Source organism: Dipteris shenzhenensis, chromosome 1, assembly GCF_047967505.1.
Source record: "Dipteris shenzhenensis isolate YYH24624 ecotype China chromosome 1, Dip_SZ_1.0, whole genome shotgun sequence".
Taxonomy (NCBI): Eukaryota; Viridiplantae; Streptophyta; class Polypodiopsida; order Gleicheniales; family Dipteridaceae; genus Dipteris; species Dipteris shenzhenensis.
The window spans coordinates 29199212-29218846 of NC_141596.1; the positions used below are offsets into that span (position 1 = coordinate 29199212).

At 44.2% G+C, this 19635-nt stretch overlaps 1 protein-coding gene across 1 annotated transcript in view; it reads right to left on the minus strand.

Moving 5' to 3' along the window:
• Nucleotides 1-3061: 3061 nt before the first annotated feature.
• LOC147905666 (membrane magnesium transporter-like) overlaps nt 3062-19635 on the minus strand; it is a 38930-nt gene continuing 22356 nt past the window's right edge. The window contains exon 4 of the mRNA XM_087381185.1: nt 3062-3461. Within this exon, the coding sequence (XP_087237311.1) occupies nt 3362-3461 (100 nt within the window). The 3' untranslated portion in view covers nt 3062-3361. The remainder of the gene's footprint in view (nt 3462-19635) is intronic.

A 19635-nucleotide genomic window follows, 5' to 3' on the forward strand; every position in this document is an offset into this window, starting at 1 on the left:
TACAATCTCCTGTGGCAAGTCCATGTAATTTGAAGACATTTTTCATAATTGGAAAGCAATCATGGAGGCTGAATATTGAGTTTTGGTCTATATGAAGTGTGCAGCCTTTGTGACAACATAAATGATGTTCTAGCCTCTAGGAATCACACGTAGACCCTTGATAAAGTCCATGGATATGTGTTTCGATCCTATGTGACTAGCCAATGGTAATGAGTGTAGCTCCTACAACATCAGGAGCTTATATGATTAGTTTTCAATAAGGAAAATCCTATCATGGAACTAAAAAACCAGCCATTATATAACTTGTAATGTGGATGATGCAGGAAGCCTGTTTTCATCAGTAGGACCACCATTATGGAAGGTTTGGTCCAAAATGGCCAATTCCCAAGGTCTTCTCGTTTAGATTGTACTTGGGTTGGTATAACTCAACCAACTGCATGGCCTTCATGAGAGAGCTTGGCTTCTGTGCCACCACATCTGAGGCAATGCTAGGATGCAATCCATGGATAAATTTGAGCATTCTACTTCTATCATCAATGCCATGGATGATTAAAGTCAGTTTCCAAAACCATTTGATATAGTTTTTCTCTGATCCTTGTTGATTCAAATCATACCATCTGCAAACATATTTATCTCGGGCTAGAGGAGAGTTCAATGTTTGGAATATTTCCTTCTTAAAATCCTGCTAAGTATCAATTACAACACTATCCTCATGTTGATGTCCCCACCAAGTATGAGCCAATCCTTCAAGTGAAGCACAACCACCCTGATTTTTCCTTGATCCCCTTTAAGATACAACATGAAAGAATCTTCCAATTTGCTTATCCACTCTTCCAACTCAATTAGTTCAACTTTCTTTCATCCCGCTCAAATTAACCTATCCTAAACATGATAATTAATCGTCACATTAATCTATGCCACTGTTGTATCTGCGTATGTTCCTCCCTCACCTCTCATCCTTGCTCTCTCTCCCTTCACTCCCTCCCCCTCCAACGTCTCCCTCTCTCCACTCACTCCCTCCTTCCTCCTTCCTTCATCCCTACTCCACTCCCTCCTTTCTCCAAGAGACGAGCATTTTTCAAGCAAAATCTTCCGAGCGTCTGAGCGAGCTAAGAAAAAAAAAAGCTTCCAACTATATAAAAATATGGTAAAAATATATCGGAACAAAACATAGTTTCACTTAGAAATATGCAAAGTATTATAGCAATGCCTATTTGATACACAAATCTTTACATGAATCTTTGGGAATGGTGAGTAACATAATGGGTTGGCTTTTTAAGAAACCCACATGTAGAGTAGACTTTTTTATGAAAATTCACTTATGATCATTCTTACCACTTTTACTTAATTGGAGGGTGACATTGATAACCCTCTCTCAACCTCATTGAAGTTGCCATTAAGGAAGTTTCGCCAACAAAACCCCTTTAAAGTAAGTCTTTCAAGGTAGTTTCGCTAGCGAAACTACCATGAACAACGCTTTTAAAAGTGGCATAAATTTCACGCCCAATGTCCAAATATAGTCATTCAACCACTCAAATTGATTGAAAAAACCCATTTGAGCACATCTATAGGATTATATTTTGAAAAATCTTACATATATAGTATTAAATATTACATATATTTGATGAGAGTGATATATAAGCCCAAGTTAATACTTATTTATAGTGATTTAAACTTCTTTAAAAACATATCCATAAATATCTTATTATTTATGTTATTAAAATACTAAAAAGATCTTATCATATTAATATAAATATGTTAAAATAGTAATTATATATATATAATATTATTACATTGAGAGATTATGAGGGATTTTTCTTAAAATAATTATTTTTCAACACTTTTTAAAGGTAATGACAGGGGTACAAAGGATGTCTATGAAGAAGAAAATTTATGTTATGTAAAATTGAATGAGTGACGTTAAATGAGTGACACTTCTATATGTTTTTTGATAAAGGGATCTAGTTCTAATGAAAATTAAAAGTGTAAAAACCATGTTTTCTCAAGAAATATAATTTTTTTAATCTCTTAAAAATCACGCTCGGATAAATCTACTCATAGGTTTTTGCTCGTAAAATTGACGCACTTAAAAGAGAAAGGGAGCATAGAAATGCATGCATTCTACAACCGTACAAATTCAAATTTTGTTGTTTTGAAGCCCAAATTTCTACAATGAAAATAAAAAGAGAAATGAAAGAGAAGCATAAGCAGGTTTCTAAAGACCCAGGTCTCTTGAGCAAACCCAGTGCTTACTAAAATATGTCAATTAAACAAAGGTAACAAGAAAAAAGAAGGAAGAAAGAAAGTGACTAAGCAAAAATAAACAAATAAATCAAGAAACAAAAAGAGACAAAAAAACAAGAATAAAATTTCTCTCCTCCCGTCTCTCTCTCTCTCTCTTTCTCTCTCTCTTTCTCTCTCATTTATGTATGAAAGAAAGAATGATAAAATAAGCGAATTATTTAAAACATAAAAAACTAAAGAAACCACTTCCTATACTTAGAATTTCATATTGTGAAGGTGAAGGCTAGGTTAATGTTGAGACTACTCATGGCTCCAAAAGCAAAGCAAAGTAAATAAAATTGATTCTAGTTAACCAAAGTCAATTGTTTTTTACTGAATTGAATCTAATAAAGATTCCTCTTTATTTCTTGGGAGAAGTATCAATTGGTGACACTTCAAATTGCTTTAAGAATGGCACGTCAAACAACGTCACATCTCTCTCTCTCTCTCTCTCTCTCTCTCTATTTTCTTCTTTGGACAGAACATTTTAGACTCTCCCTTTTTTATCTATGAGAAAGGAGACAACATAAATTTCTAGGACAATTTTTCTTAGTGGCATAATGACCTTGATTAGAAAGTCATGGAGGTATGGTCACATTCCCTATCCAGCCTATGTGGGTGCTTTGCCCTTGATTTTTAGTATGGAAGGTTTTTAGGTACAAGTGGAACCTCGCTAGGTTGTAGGTGTACTATTTAACACATCTTTACCTCAAAATCCATGAGCGCTCCAATCCCCTCTACGTATCTTGCGACATCGCCTTACACTTCACATCCTCACTTTGCCAAGAAGACATTTTTAATTGTATAAAAGAAAACAAAGTCAAAAGCTTCTCTCCATTGAGCCAAACGTGGCATTTCTAGAGTGCCAAATGTTCACGATCATCAAACCTCATTGCTTAAAAATGGTTTTAACCCTTCAAACTCAACTTTGCATCCAGCTCCAATGGGAAAACTTTGCCTCTATGGTTGAATGTCATGAAGTCAAGGTTCTCAGAGACTTTTCTCCATTGAGCCAAACGTGGCATTTCTAGAGTGCCAAATGTTCACTATCATCAAACCTCATTGCTTAAAAATGGTTTTAACCCTTCAAACTCAACTTTGCATCCAGCTCCAATGGGAAAACTTTGCCTCTATGGTTGAATGTCATGAAGTCAAGGTTCTCAGAGAGATGCATTATCCTGCATCATCAAATATAAATGAATTAACTAGAGTTTCAAACATTCCTACTTCACGAATGTTCTGAAATGAAAATGCCAGTTACACAAGATAATCACACCATATGAAATACGACTACTTGCAAGCAATGATGCATGTAAAAACACAGTTTCCCCCAAGGATACTCCCAATCATTTAAGGTGTGAGAACAGGTACAGAGTTCAAACAGCTCTTTTCCTATTACTGCAGGTCGGAAAACATTTCAAGTTTCTATTTTCCTTTTCTACACCAGGGTGTTTCAACTTCCTACAAAGCTGCCAAGGCACCAGTAATTATTTCGTGTGTACTGCATATACTTTCAATGGCTCAATATAGATGTGGATCAGATCAGTTCATACATTTTACATACTCCAGCTTTGAGAGCGAATTCTCCAACTCATTTGGAATGCAGCTGTTACATGCCTACTACTGCTTTTGCGATTACATAAGCAGTCAGCTCTTGCCCACTATAGGCTCCTTGCGGCTAGTTAGTATGCTATCTAGTTAGCTAGCTAGTCTAGAGTCTTTTTAGTAGGCTGCTGTTGTTGTTGCAACGTGGCACTTGGGGATCTATCCCATAAGCAATCTTGTAATTAGCAGCCAGTCCAGGAACTATAAGTAGGATGATGTACTTCATTTATACATACCAGTGATCGTTCAGCTTTCATTAACATGATTCTAACAAGCTGAGTACTTGCTCAAGCTGAATTCTAAGAAGGAGATCACTCTCTACCTGTCCTTGTAGACCCTCACAAGTCCTGTGGCAGGCCCAGCCCATGACCTGCACTTTTCCCCAACTAATGAAGGTGCTTTTACTGTTTACCCTGCAATCTTTCCTAGCCTAGCTTTCAATGCTAGTAGCACATTTTCTCCAATTCAGTTCTGGCTATTTTCTGCTCGCTAGGGTCAAAGCTTGGTTCAGTAGTTACATATAACCAGAAATAGGGCCAGTCCTGTTGCATTGATATCAGAGCACAAAATCATGGGAAATTGTGGAATTGTTCATCCTTTTTACTTGCAAATCGAAGCGTGTGTTCTTGAGGCTATGGCACAACTCTGAGCCAAATTCTGTCACAGCAAGGTGCTCCAATCAGTGGATACCATGTCAGCCAGCAGACAGGCCCAATTTTCGAAATTGTCAGAAATTGAGTATTTTCTACATCAATCTGATCGCCTTGCCATCTTGATTATGCACTGTCAGGAGGACGTGAAATTATGGGACTTTTGATTTGCGACTCCCGTAATTTGCGCATGACTGCCTTGAGCAGAGCCTGCCAGGGAAATTCGTTTTTACCCAGGGGCCAGTTTCAGGTGATCCAGAGCCTGCCAGGGAAATTCATTTTCAGCCAAGGGCCAATTTCAAGTGATCCAAAGCCTGCCAGGGAAATTTGTTTTACCCAGGGGCCAATTTCAAGTGATCCAGGGCCTGCCAGGGAAATTCGTTTTCATCCAGGGGCCAGTTCCAGGTGATTCAGGGCCTGCCAGAGCAAATCGCAATTGATCCAGCCTCCAGGAGCCTGTTGCAGATGGCGATTTTTCCAGGGTGCTTGTTCCAGGTTGCGATTTGCTTTTGGGCTCTTCCAAGCCATTCCAGGTGCTTGCGATTGGTTCTAGGGCTGTTCCAGAAGTTCTTGACTTGACTAGGCTGCTTCGGGTGAAATGCGACCTGATAATCTGGAGCTTTTGGGTGTTGTGACTGGTTTTGGTAACTTTCCTTCTAAGTTGCTCTTGGGGCTGTGCCAGGGCAAAATCAGCTAATCTCTGCAAGATCTAGGGTTTTCAAGCCCAGGTGACCTTTCTTCTGTGGATTCCGGGTAGAAGAAGGCTCGTCTTTGCCTACTTTTGCCGTTCCCTTGGGTTGCTGGCTAGTTATTGCGTTTGGGTTTCTTTCCTTGCGAAGAAGGGTTGATTTATGCTGTTGGGCAGTGGCCAGGGAGGCTATAGATTGAGGCAACCCGCTGGGAAGTGTTTGGTTGTTTGATTGCACCAGAGTTTAGCTATTGAGGGCTTTGTCTTGCAGTTGTTCAGCCGTGTTTGGTTGGTTGGGCACTTGGTTGTGCGATTGCAGGTGTGCATCAAACAGTGGATGCTATTGGGGTCTCTGTTGCATACTTTGGTTGGATGAGGATACAGGATTGTCTAGTGATTGGATGCCGATCACTGTTTGAAGTTGAGCAGGGAATTACAAGGTGGGCTGGACGGAGAGTCTGCAGGCATTGGTTTCCCTGTGGTGCAACTTCCCAGAGACCTTTGTAATCAGCCGCTTGGCTTCAAATGAATGTTAATAAATACCACAAGGGATTTCGATGTTTGGGACCAATCGGTGTCCTTGTTTCTGAGTAGGAGTGCTCTAGCTCCCCTGTCATTTGTTTTGCGGTGCATATTTACTTGTCAATTTTATGTGTATGCTGTAATAAAGTGGATCCTACCACCCTTTACGTTGTTGAGGCTGGTTTCAGTGGTTCCATTGCCGGGATCCACCTAACTTCTTCAAGAGGGGAGCCTCTGGTTGGCTTGGTGCAAATCCAGCAAACTAGGTGAAGAAGACAGCATACTATTCAGTAAATATGTCACACAGGGAGAGATCCGCGAGTCTTACTGAGAACGAAGAGAAAATGTCTCAGTCTCTTGGAGGTGACCAGGATGCAGGAGAGGAGACCCGACATGTTACAGAGCATCAGGATGATCGAACGGATGAGGGGGATGTGAAACTATTCAAGGCACAGATGTAGAGTTTCATGAGTGCTTTCACGCAGTTCATCACACAAGATCCTCGCTTCTAGAAGATGATGAACTCAAATGTGCAGCCGAAGAAAAGGAAGCCTGATGATGGGGATAGGGATGTTGAATCTAACAAGCGACCACATGTCACTTTTCAAGATCATCCCTCTCAAATCCCCTATGGTCAGAAGCAGTCTTAACACGATAATAATTTTCAGTCCATGGTTTCCGGACAGCAAGGAGTTTTGGCAAACCCGGTTCAGCCAGGTTATTTTGGTGGTGGTTCAATGTTTCAGGCTATGGTCAGCCCACAAGCCCGATTTTTGGATATGCCTGCTAGCCAAACAGTTGGGTTTCAGCCTAGTTTACAGCCCATGGGATAGAACATGATGTATGCAAATGTTGGAGCAGCCCCAAGGATGCAAACAGGTATGCCTAATGCAGCAATAGGTAACCTTGCTTTGGGAAATATGCATAATTCGGGTGCTGGTCTGAATAATACAGCTTTTCCTAATGTTGGTAGTGTGGGGGATAGAGTGAGTGCTGCTGTCCCTTTTGCCCAGGCACCTGTTTATGACAATTTGGCACCTCAAGGGAAGTTGAAGGACTTTAAAGAGGCAGATGCAGACGTGAAATTTGAGACATTTAGTGGGGTGCATGATAAACTTAAGGCCTTGACCTTTTTGCAGCAGTTTGATGCAGCCTACACAACAGGGAATTTCACAGAGTCATCCAAGATACACCGGGCTGCAAGTTTCCTAAAAGGGAATGCACTTTAGTGGTGGACCACTATGCTTATGCAAAACACTGCACCAAACACGTGGGTAGGTTTCAAGCGGGTGTTTTCAACTGCGTGGCTTACAACAACTTTTGAAGTGGATATCATGACTGCTTGGCATGAGCTGAATTCCAATAATTGCCGTAATTTGGAGAATAACAGCAAGTTTTTGGCGGCTTTGTTGCCTGTTAGCTTCTACCGAATTGTTCCTTTCATTGAGCAGGTTGAGAAATATTGTTGCGGGCTGCCTAAGCGATTGAGAGACTACTGCACGAAGACTCAAGTCTCCAATATGTCTCAGCTTATCGAGAATGCTAGCACGGCATATGCTTTGATGCAGGGGAGGACTTCTAGGTTCAAAGGTGGATAGAAGCAGGAATCTAAGAATGGATCTTCTGGGGATAAGTCTGATAGAAAAGCTAATCGTCAAAAGGATGAACGTTATCGTTTGTCTCCAGAGGAACGACGCGCTTTATATGAAGCTGGCAAATGTTTTATTTGCAAAGAGGAGGGACATCGGTCTAGAGATTGTTCCAACCGTAAGAGAAAGGAGCCGGCTAGTGACACGGATGAGCCACGAAATGTTCCGAGGGGCAAGAGTTGATGATTCCACAGCGGGTTGTTTACGGCTGGTTTTGTATAGCGCGGTATACAAGTACTTGTAAAAAGAATTTTGTATGGCAGAGTCTACCACTCTTTTTGGCATTCGATTTTGGATGATGTATACGGTTTGCAGGATGGTGTTTTCCCTGCTACTTTTGGATGCTCTTTTGTCATGAGATTTCAACAAAATGAGATTGCTATTTTTGTCATGAGGTTTCGACAAAAATAAGAATGCTATTTTTGCCATGAGGTTTCGGTAAAATATGCATGTTATTCTTGTCATCAAGATTCGATAAGATGGGAATGATGTTTTTTGTCATGTGGTTTCGACAAAAAGAGAATGGATTCCCCTAGACCTTGGTTCCGGATGCGCAATTCCTGGAAGTGGTCTATGTCGTGCATCGTTGGCCGCGATATACGTGGTGTACTAGTCACAGTGGGTATACTAGTCGCTTGGTTTGCAATGCTATACGTATTTGTTATCTGCAGCTCTACAAATCGTATATGCATTGTTGGTGATCTGTTGGCGGCATGGTTGGCTGGCCACTTTAGATTTGATATCTCAGGTACTTCGGATATTCATGATGTACCACTAGTGTGGGTCTGAAGAGATGGCCATAGGTGGGTAAAGCATGCATGAACTATCCCTGGGAAGTATAGTCTGAGCATCTATGTGCATGCATTAAGTGTTTACATATGCTCATGATGTACCACTCGCAGTAGATCCTTAGGGATGGCACAAATGGTGTACCAAGTATTATGGCATTTGAAGTTGTATTGATTTGACCTCAAGGCTTAACTTGACCCATAAATAAAGGTCAAATATAGTTTTATTATTTAATAATGTCACAATTAATCTAAATTCCCGCATCAGAATGTGCACAATGTGCTTTACTTCACTTTTTTATTTCTAATTAGCTTTGAGCTCTCGAGTTTTGGCTAGGTGTCCCTTTTCCATTGCCATCTCGTCAATTGATCCGTCTTTAAATTGTAAAAATTTATATACTTTTCAAAGACGTTGATAGAGAGGACATGATGATCAAAAGCTAGTCCATGTGGTGGATTCCACTCTATGAAACTATATTCTTTTTAGCTCATTTGGACTATTTAGCTATTACCAATTCACCCCCCACCAAATAGTATAACACCTTGTTGGAAAGGTCACCTCCCCATCTGTAAGCCCCCATATGAGGAGAGCATGGGGGGGGGGGTGGACCTAGGTCCTGAGGGATGGCCACAGGGGCAGCAAGATGGCTGCCATGGGGGCAGAGATCAGAGGGAAAAAGGAAAGTACGTGGAGGCATCAAAGTGGCTGCATCACATGGCGATACATACATGGCATAGATCTTGCCTGGAAGAGGCAGATCTGAAGCAGCACAAGATGGCGGGGTATCCCGGGGTATAGGCGCCTACATGGCGAGGAGTGTGGGTAGGCACATGGCCTGGAACATACCCTAAAGATGGTGCAGGAATATGGCGGGACAGATCAGCAAACAGGTCGGCCAACAGCAGGGCTGGTTGGGGTTGGTTGAGCCAGCCAACCAGGCCTTGGTTAGGCTGGTCAAGAGGGCTGGGTCCCTGCCTAGAACAAAGGCTGTAAAGGGCCTAGTAAAGACCCTTATATAGGGCCCTGGTTGGGCTGGTAGGGGCAGCCAACCAGGTCGGAGACTGAGTCAGCCAAAATAGGGCTGACCAGTAGGCTATTTTGACAAGGCCTTGGGCCTATAAAAGGAGAGGCCCTGGGCCTCATAATTCATCCAACCATTCAGCAAGAGCAGGAGCAGACAGGAGCAGCCAGAAGCCACTCCCTTGGGGCCTCACACTGGGGGTGAAGGAGAGTGGAAGGTGTGCTACAGACTGAGTTCCCTAGAGGCTGGACCTTGGCTGTCTTCTAGGGCAGCGAGCTGTTGTGATCATCATCTTCTGAAGTAGCAAAAGCAGGAACAGTAGGAGCAGCAAACACCAGCACACTTGGAGCCTATCCTGGAGGACCAAGGGACTTGGAAGGCTGCAGACCTAGCTCAGCAAGGTGCTGCCCACCTAGGCTGATTCACAGGCAGTAAGGTGGAGAAGAACACTCTGGACAGAGTCTACATAAGCTCGAGGTGGAGCACGTGGGCTCAGAGATCTAGAAGTGCTTGACATCTAGCAGGAGAACCTTTTGGTATTGTAACCTGTCCTACTTTGGGGACGGACGGAAATATAAAGTGTTGCTTCTATATTTGTCTCTGAGCATTGTCTATTTACTGGCTTGCACATCTATTCTATGCACATTAATTTGAAAAGTTTGTGAGCCTGTAATGAAGGGGGAAAAGAGGCCAAGTTAGAGGCCCTTTATGTGGAAAATGTGGAGGGACTATATAAGTCTCCATCCACCCCCTACTATGTACCTTTTTTATGTGACATCTAAAACTATCTACTCTCCCTCCTCCTTCCTACTGCCTGCTGCCTACGCTCACACTCTCTCCTCCCTCTCTCTATCTCTCTATCCCCTCATCCTTCTCTCTCTTCCTCTCTCTTTCCCCCCTCTCCTCTCTTCTCCTTCCTTCCTTCTGCTATTCTCTCCCCATCTCCAAATCTGTCCCTCCCCCCTTCACTACATTGGTATCAGAGCCAGGTACCTAGGGCCCTGTTCGGAACTGGCTTCAACATCAAGCTGTCAACGCTAAATCCTGTCCAGCCAACGCAAATCTGTCAACGCTCCTATCAACGCCAAATCCTACCAAACGATGCACGTGAGCGATGGCAAAACGTGAGCAATTGCTGGCTGCAACGAATCCTAGCTCCAAGCACGTGAGAAATTTCTGGCTGCAAGCACGTACGGACCATCGTCAAATCTGCTGGCTTTTCAATCGGTAAATCCCGAGGGCTGTGGCACCAAATTCCAAGGGCTGAAGGCATCACTCAGACCCGTGCGACGTGCGCCATCAACAAGACCTCGTGTGCTAGAGCCGTGTGCATCCCAACGTGCGCCATCAACGAGACCAAGAGCCTTGTGCATTCCATCAAACGGTCATGACGCCGTCCTGTTCCACGCCCTCACTGCCTACCCGCGCCCGTGCGCCACCCTACTCGACGCCGTCCCTGCTTCTCGTTTTTCTTTTCTTGCAAAACGTTAGCCTACAAGGTTTGCTAACTAGGGTAGACTAACAGAGGGTTACTTTGGTTGGGTTTAGTTACTTTGGGTCTAGGTTAGGTTAGTGCTAACTATGGTTAAAGGATGGGTTAGGTTGGCCTAAGACACTGACCTAACAGTCCTAAAGGTCTTAGGTTAGAGCTGTCCTAACTGTCCTAGGTGACTTAGGACCCCTTCCCTCTAGAAAAAAAAAAGGATAAAATGTTCACTTTTCAAGCTCTTTTTAGGGGCCTTTCACAGCCCGTTTGGAGCCATTTTGGCTCCGTTTCGAAGCTTCTTCGACGACCTTTCTTCCGAGCCTCTCCATCGACCTTGTCGTGTTTTCCCTACACTATCTCAGGTGCTCATTACAACAGGGTTTTTGTCACACGGGCGTGAAATTCTAAGTACTTTAATGTACTACAAGACCATGACAAATGTCACGGGAGCGTGAAATTCTAAGTACTTTAATGTACTACAAGACCGTGACAACTTTGGTTTTAAAAGTCCAAGCATGGGCTTAATAATGTGTAATTAAACGCGGCATGGTGCCTAACACATAAGCGTAATTAATCCCTAGGCCCAAAGGCATTCCAAAAAATTAAAAGAGTGGTTGTTGGGAAATGATGATGTGGCATTTTTAATGGGCCCCCTAGAGGGCCATGTATCTTCAATGGCCCCCCCTAGAGTTCCAGATGGCTCTAGTGCCTTCTACATGCTCCTTTGCCATTCCTGGACCTTCCTGGGCCTTCTAAACTTCACATGTGTGGTTTTCTCTATCATCTTCTCCCTTTGTTGAGATTTTGGACTGGTTTTTCAGCCTCCTTCAGCTGAATTCCGTTTTTCTTCATAACTCCTCACCCGTTTGGATTCCTCGACACCCGTTTGGCCCGATGGCTTCCCCTCTGCCTCCCCTTCGCAGTGATATGCTTTTCCCTCCGTGCGTTTGGTAGAATGGGCAGAGCTGAGCACTTCTTTTGCTGGTCGAATTTGCAAAAGTGGCTTTTTCTGGACCTTTTTGCTTCTACCGCCTCCTGGGCCTCTCCTCTTGCAAAGCTACACCTTTCTGTTGAATTTCGAGTGGTCCCAGGCGCTGGTTGACTGATTTTTCTCAGTTTTGGAGGACTTTCTAGCGATGAAACTTCTCCAAAACCTTCTCAATGCATTCCTCTCTGAAGCACACTTCTTTCAAGCCCAAGAACTCCCATTTCTTCGCGGCAGAAGTGCTTCTTTTCACATTTTTCAGTAGAATTCTTGCTAGTCGGCTCTTGTAAATGCTCTTTCTTCATGCCTTTGCACTCCTCTTTGGCTAAGAATGCAATTAGGCATTGGCTACTACGTCCTCTTGGCGATTGAGGACTTGGTTCGAGTTTTTAGGACTTGGTGAGTTGTGATTTTGCTGCTGCAATTTCTTTTTGCCATAAGATATTGGTTGGCCTCGTGTGCCGCCTCTTTCTTGGTTCACAGGTGCCCAAGCAGTGCTACATGAGTCATTCTTTGGTTGGGTACTTTGCTGATTTTATTTTGGAGCTTTGAAAAGCTTTGTGAATGCCATCTGGAAACCACTCAAAGAGAGAGCAGCTGGGGTGCAGTGTGATTGCATATGGACAGCCAATGGAATTGCACTCGGAAAAGAGAATGCCTTTGGATTGAGCCTAAGGGTTAAGTGCACTTATGTGATGGTGTTCTATGCTTGAAAGCCTTGCGAAGGCTCAATGAATTGGGGCTGCGTGCTCAGTTGCAGGGAAGGTCCCCTAGATGCAACTCGTAATCATTTCACTGTGAAATATAATGAAATACCGAAAGGGGCGCCACGGTGTTTGGGGCCAATCGGGTGCACTTGTCTATGTTTGTTGAGCAGGGGCATTCTAACCTCCATCCCTTTTTCAGTGGTTTTGTTTGTGAACAAATGGGTAAATGCCAAATGGTGATCATGCAAAGGTTAATGGTTGTGATCTATGCTTTGTGAGCTGTAAATAAGTGCTGAAGTGATTAAAGGTTTAGTTCCACTGCCCTCTGAGTGATTAGAGGCCGGTTTCATTGGCTATCCATTTCTCCTCGCCTACATTCAAGCTCCTCTCTCCAGGGCCAGTCACCATGCCACCGAAGCGTGCCCCTCGTGATATATTATATGACACTGATCAGGCTGTGCTGCTCCAGATCTGCCTCTTCCAGGCCAGATCTATGCCATGAATGTATCGCCATGTGATGCAGCCACTTTGATGCCTCCATGTAATTTCCTTTTTCTCTCTTATCTCTACCCCCATGGCAGCCATCTTACTGGCCATGTGGCATTTGGCAATGAGCTAGTCAAGCCACTTATTGCTTGGTTGCCAGCACGACATGTGGAAGATGGTGATGGAGATGGGGAGAGAATAGCAGAAGAAAGGAAGGAGAAGAGAGGAGAGGGGGAAAGAGAGAGGAAGAGAGAGAAGGATGAGGGGATAGAGAGATAAAGAAAGAAAGAAAGAAAGAAAGTCTATTAATGTCCACGCGAGACCAACAGGTCTATGGGACAGCAAAAAACCATCTAGTACATCTGCTTTAGGGAGGGCACATGGCAGATCCCAAGGAGTGCAAAAGCAACCCCAATTATTTAGAATACCTACATCATAGTCTGAAGAAATAATCAACCATACATCAGTTTAAGACTCAGAGTCTTTTGGTTTTGATTTAAACTCTTTGATTAGTGCTATGCCTTCATGATAAACTGCCCATCCTTCCTAGCAATCGTGACTTTAGCTAATTCCGTTGCCTTGTTCTTCAATTGAGCTCGTGTAAGTTCCTCAGCTATCCATATCTTAGTCCCTTTCAACTTGTAAGATTGTCAAAGAAGCTTGATCCGTAAATCTCGCGACTTGAGTGTAAGAATAGCATGTCCTTTGGAATGCCGGATATTAGTTGCCCCGTCATCATCATTATCATCATCAACCTTCCATTCAAAGTTAGGCATGGCTGCTTTGACATGTGCTGAAGTCTCATTGAAAGAGTCATCATCTTTGAACCATCCTTCAGGGAGCCCCCCCACTCTAATCTTCAATGCATTATCACGTCTGGCTTCATGTTCCTTGATCTCTTCTTGGATATCAGTCTTGTTTGCCTTTGTGTCAAACTCCTCAATCACTTCTTTCTTGATTGATTGTACTTCAGTATAAACCATATCTTTGACTGTAGAGACTAGTTGAGGAGTTAGGAGGAGAATTCTTACATGAGTCCACAACCTCAGCAATTAATGCCTCCTTGCCAGGTCCCTCTAGAACTTGAAGTCGAGCTTTTACTTCTGCCAGCTCAAGCCTTAACTCTCTAACTGCTTGTTGCAAATGATAAATCTGTTCATGTTGTCCAATGATAGGTCGTTTGGACCCTTCTTGCTGGTAATTGCGTGCATACGGAGATGGTGTCATGGCTGCAACTGTAGAGTACCGAGTCCTGATAGTTGAGGTTGATGGAGTTGAGCGGGATTTGGAGGAGAGGGTAGGCCAATCAATATTGGCTATTTCTGAAAACTCCCTAGCCGAACCTAACCCCCGAGTTGGGCTAGGAGTTTAGCCCAACTCGGGGTTAGAAAACCCTAGGGGCTTTGCTGCGAGAAGGTACGGGCAGGTACGATGGACTGGTACGGGATGTACAAAAATGTGCGAAAAGAGTACGGAGAGCTGTACGACGACCTGTACAGGACTATACAACGACCTGTACGGTGCTGTATGACGACCTGTAAGGGGGATGTACGACGAGCTGTACGGAGGGGTTACGAAGCTGTACGACGGGCTGTACGGAGAGGGTACGGAGAGCAGTACGGCGGCCTGTACGGAGAGGCTAGCGGAGAAGCTGAGCGGAGAGGTTAGCGGGGAGGCTAACGGAGAGGCTGAGCGGGGAGAGGCTAGCGGGAGAGAGGGGGGAGCGGGGAGAGGCTGAGCGGAGAGAGGGAGGAGAGAGAGAATGTGAACGTAGGCAGCAAGAAGCAGGAAGGAGGAGGGAGAGTAGATAGGATTAGATGTCACATCAAAAAGGTACATAGTTATATAGTCCCTCCACATTTTCCACCTAAAGGGCCTCTAACTTGGCCTCTTTTCCCCCTTCATTACAGCCATCCCTTCCCATAGAATTTTGCCCTCAAAATTTCATATGCGGGCTGTTACATAGGTGCAGCAAACAGCAAATAATAGTCAGCCCGGTAGGAGATAGGGATTGTCCTGGACAATGCTCTCTGGCTGCCATGAGTTCTCATCCTCAAGGAGTCCTTGCCACTTGATAAGATACTCGGTGTAGACTTTGTTTCGGAGTACGTGATCCCTGAAACCCATGATGCTCTTATGCTTCATTGACAAGCTGGGCTGCGTAAGGAAATACCTGAGTGTCCTATGATCTGTCTTAACCTTGATTTTGCTACCGTACATGTAGTGGTGCCATTTTTCAAAAGCATCAAGGATAGCCAACATCTCCTGATCATACACATGATAATCCAGTTCCTTGGCATCCAATTTCCTGCTTTCAAAAGCAATTACCCCGTGTTCCTGCCTTAGCACAGCCCCTAATCCTTTGCCACTGGCATCTGCCTCTACAATGAAAAATCAGAGCATACCAACACAGGAGCATGAGTGAGGGCGAATTTCACGTCTTCAAAGCTGCGCTGTGCATCTGTAGACCACATAAAAGCATCCTTCTTCAAAAGGTCTATCAGAGGGGCTGCCCTCTTGGCAAAATTGCGAATAGAGCGCCTGTAGAAGGAAGCAAGACCTAGAAATCCCCTCAACTGAGTAGGGTTGCGTGGCTGCAGCCAATCCTCAATGCATTTCACCTTTGCAGGATTGGCTGCGGCCAATCCTCAATGCATTTCACTCGAATGTCATCCTTGCTCACAATGTGACCAAGATACTCAACCTCTTGTGCCATAAAAGTGCATTTGCTGGCTTTAGCATAAAGCTGATGCAACCTCAAAAGAGAGGCTGCAAAATCTTATTCATGAGTGCCTGGAAGGTAGCTGGTGCATTGGTCAATCCAAAAGGCATCACCTTGAACTCATACAGTCCCCTCTCTGTGCGAAATGCTGTCTTGTGCTCATCCCCAGCTTTCATTCTAATCTGATGATAGCCGGACCTCAAATCAATCTTAGTGAAAAACTGAGCACCCTTGAGTTCATCCAACAGGTCATCTATCCTGGGGATTGGAAACCTGTTTTTGATGGTGACCTTATTCAAGTCTCTGTAGTCAATGCACATACGGTAAGAACCGTCCTTCACCAACAGCACAAGGGATGCAAAAGGAGAAGTGCTATGAGTGATGAAACTCTTCTGAAGTAAGTCCCTCACTTGAGTTGCCACTTCCTCCCATTCTACCTTAGAGAGTCGGTATGGGGCCTTATTGATTGGTTTATTGCTAGGTTTCAAGACTATGGCATGATCTAGATCTCTTCTCGCAGGCAACTGTGATGGCAAATCAACAAACACATCTGCAAACTCTGACTCTAAGAGCAATCTCTGCATATCACAATCATCAACACGGGCAGTGCCACCCTCCTTAGCCACTGACACATTTAATGCATATATGGCACTGCCCCTCTTGAGCTCTCTGGCCAACTGCCTTGCTGAAATGACCTGCAATTTAGGAGCTGCAATACCATGCAATGTAACCAATCCATCCCTGTGGACAAACCTGACTGTTAAGGCATTGAAATCCATGCTGATTTTGCCAAGTGATTGCAACCAATCACAGCCCTGGACAACATCTATTGGGCCCATGTCAAGTGCCAAGAGATCACCTGCAAATGTATAGTCATCAGAGAACTTAATCCTTGCATCTTGGCAACAAGATCTACTGACCATATGCTGTCCACTTGCAACTTCTACTCTCAGCCCATGGTCTATCTCAGTAGCAATCAGTCCCACCCTCTGTAAGGTCTTGCAGTTAACAAAACTGTGGGTGCTACCGCTGTCCACCAACACATGCACAATCCTGCCATTAATCATTCCTATTAATCTAATAGTATCAACACTTTTGGCACCCATCAAGGCATGCATGGAAATAGCATAAAGTGTTGGTTGGGCATCCCAATAAACCTCCTCCTCATTCACAAGAGCATTACCACCTACATCTTCACGTGCATAAAAAGGCATCGCATCGTGATGCTCCACAGAGAAGAGTGTGGGCCTACGGCCTCTCATGCCACCAGTGGGCATAATCTCATGCGAATGCGAAGCATGAGTGTCATGCACAGTAGCACAACCAGGATCAAAAGGAAAGTCAGTGCCTTTCGTGGCTCGAGTGTCAGAAGCCTCATCTGCATCATGTGTTTTTGCCATCTCATCCTGAGACGTATCCAAAGAACCTAGGGCATCAAACAATTCCTCATCATCTGAGAGGTCAACGATCATGCTGAGCTTAGCAGTACCACTCTTGCGCATCTTGCACACATTCCTGTGCTAAGAAGTCCATTTCTGGCCACATTTAAAACATAAGTGGGCCTTCTTTCTGCTGTCCATTATTGCCCGTGTATGCTGTTTTATCTCAGCGTGCTCATTTCCAGCAGTAGGCTTGCCTCCATGCTTGGCATCAGGATACCTATAAGGCCTTGTTAGAATTATTGCTATAATTTAGCAGTGACCAATGTAATGTAATAAGTAGGTTAGGGGCACTTTTCCCTCACTTAGAGGTTTTTCCCCCTAACCACAGTTAGTTCACTAACTATGGTTAGTGAAGGATAAGGTTTTGTCACTTAGACAAAACCTATCACTCCATTCAGTTGTATCTCTGTTATCTATTTGCAACTATCTTTTCAGCTCTCTCTCACTCCTGCCTCTTGCTCTCACCTTTGCTCTCTCCCCTTCTCACATTTGGTATCAGAGCAGCGTTCCCTCCCGGACGTGCTCCCAGCTCCTTGCCCAAACTCCTCCTGCATCATCGCCGTACAGTCCCAGCCTGCGCAGCATCCGTACCATTTCGCATCAGCTGCCCGTACAAAACGTTCGTACCAGACTGTCGTACAGCTCGCCATATCGTCCGTATAGACAGTCCGTACAATCTGAACGGACTGATTCCGTACAGTCTCGTACTGTACCTGCGCTGCCTTCGGTACTGTCTCATCGCCATCGCCGCCGTACAACAGAGCCGTACAACTCGTCGCCAGACTGTACGGTTAGCCGTACAGTTCCGTACAGCTCCTGCGAACAGTTCGTCCGTACTGCACGTGTGGCGTCGTACACCTGCAGTTCGTCCGTACACCTCCTGCGTACAGTTCGTTCGTACAGGTCACCATTCTTTCCGAGCAGCCTGTGTCTCCGTACATCCGTACAGCAGCAGTCCATTCAAGCATCTTCCGTACAATCCGTACTGTTGCTGCAAATCCGTACTGTCGGGCATCAGTTGTCCGTACAGTTGGGCCCTTGAACCTTTCATTGGCGTTGTACCCTTCGTAGGTGTCTGCACTTTGTGCAGATTTTCCTTGGAGGATTTTCTTGCAAGATTACTTTGCAGGTTTTTGCTTTACAGAAAAAGAGCAATTTGGGAACTTTGCAGGAAGCCATTGTTTGGCAGAGCAGTTTTTTGGCCAGATTCGAGCATATTATTGGAATTGGGCATTTTGCAAAATTTGGGGTTTTTCTTGGATTTGCCCCAATTTCACCTCAACATTTGGGGCTTTTGCAATTACACTGCAATTTCGCAGTGAAATTTGGGGCTTTTGCAAATAGAGAGCAATTTGTGCAACATTTGGGGCTTTCAGACCATTTGCCCCTTTCTGGTTGCAATTTCAAGCCACAAATTGGGGCTTTTGTGTTGGGAGAGCAATTTGACAAGTTTCAGTTCACATTGCCTTTCTGTGAGTGTTTTGAAGCGCTTTTAGCAAGTTTTGGGAGAGATTGGATACTCTGGCAGATTTCTGACAGAGACATTACAAAGATTTGAGTTGCATTTTTAGCTAGTGTTTGGCTGTGGCTTTTGGGATTTGTGCATTCTATTCCCAGCACGGGAATTCAGATTTGCATTTGTTGTATTTTCTTTCTCAGACATGGCCCAGCAAAATCAGAATGATTTCGGTTTCAGTCGTCTCTCACAAGAGGATAAGCTGGACGGTACCAACTACTCCCTCTGGAGTTTTATGGTACGCAATATTCTGATTTCTCGTAATTTATGGGACTATGTAAGTGGGGATGAGTTCCGGCAAGCAAATGTGGCACCTAATACCCCTCCCCAACAAGGAGGAGGCAGAGGTCGTGCACAAGGTACATCTGCAGCACAAGTTATTTTGGTGCAATTATACCTACCACTCCAGAGCAAAAGAGATGGGATTCACGTGATGCTTTAGCTTTGTCGTGTATTTCTCTTTCAGTGAAAAGATTCATCATTCCACATATCCGGTCGTATAAGACCTCAAAGGCAGCATGGGATATTTTGGAGAGCATGTATTTGGAGAGCATGTATGCAGCTCGAAATGATGCCAAGGTGTCTTTTTTTAAAAGAGAATTGTCTCATACACATATGAAAGAGGGTGACTCCATGTCAGTGCACCTCACAAAGCTACAGGATTTACGAGAGCAGTTGCTGAATATTGATGAGATCATTCCTGATTCAGAGATGATTACCACTACTCTGAATTCTCTTCCTGAGTCTTATCTCAGCTTTCATACCTCGCTGAATTTGTCGTTGAGGGGGGGTGCAAATCCTCTCACTTTTCACGAGTTGATAGGACTTCTGCTGCAGGAAGAGCAGACCGGGAAAAACATGGCTTCACCAGCAGGTGAACATGCCATGCTCTCAAAATTCAAGCCTAAAGTAAAGGGACAGGCAAAGACTTCAGCAAATCAGCCTTCCAGTGGTTCAGAACAGCCTTCTCAAAAGGCTAAGGGTGATGCAGGTAAACCCAAGAAGAAGGAAATATGTCATTACTGCAAAAAGCCAGGTCACTACATTGGAGAATGCAAGAAAAGGCTTGCAAAAGAAAAGAAAA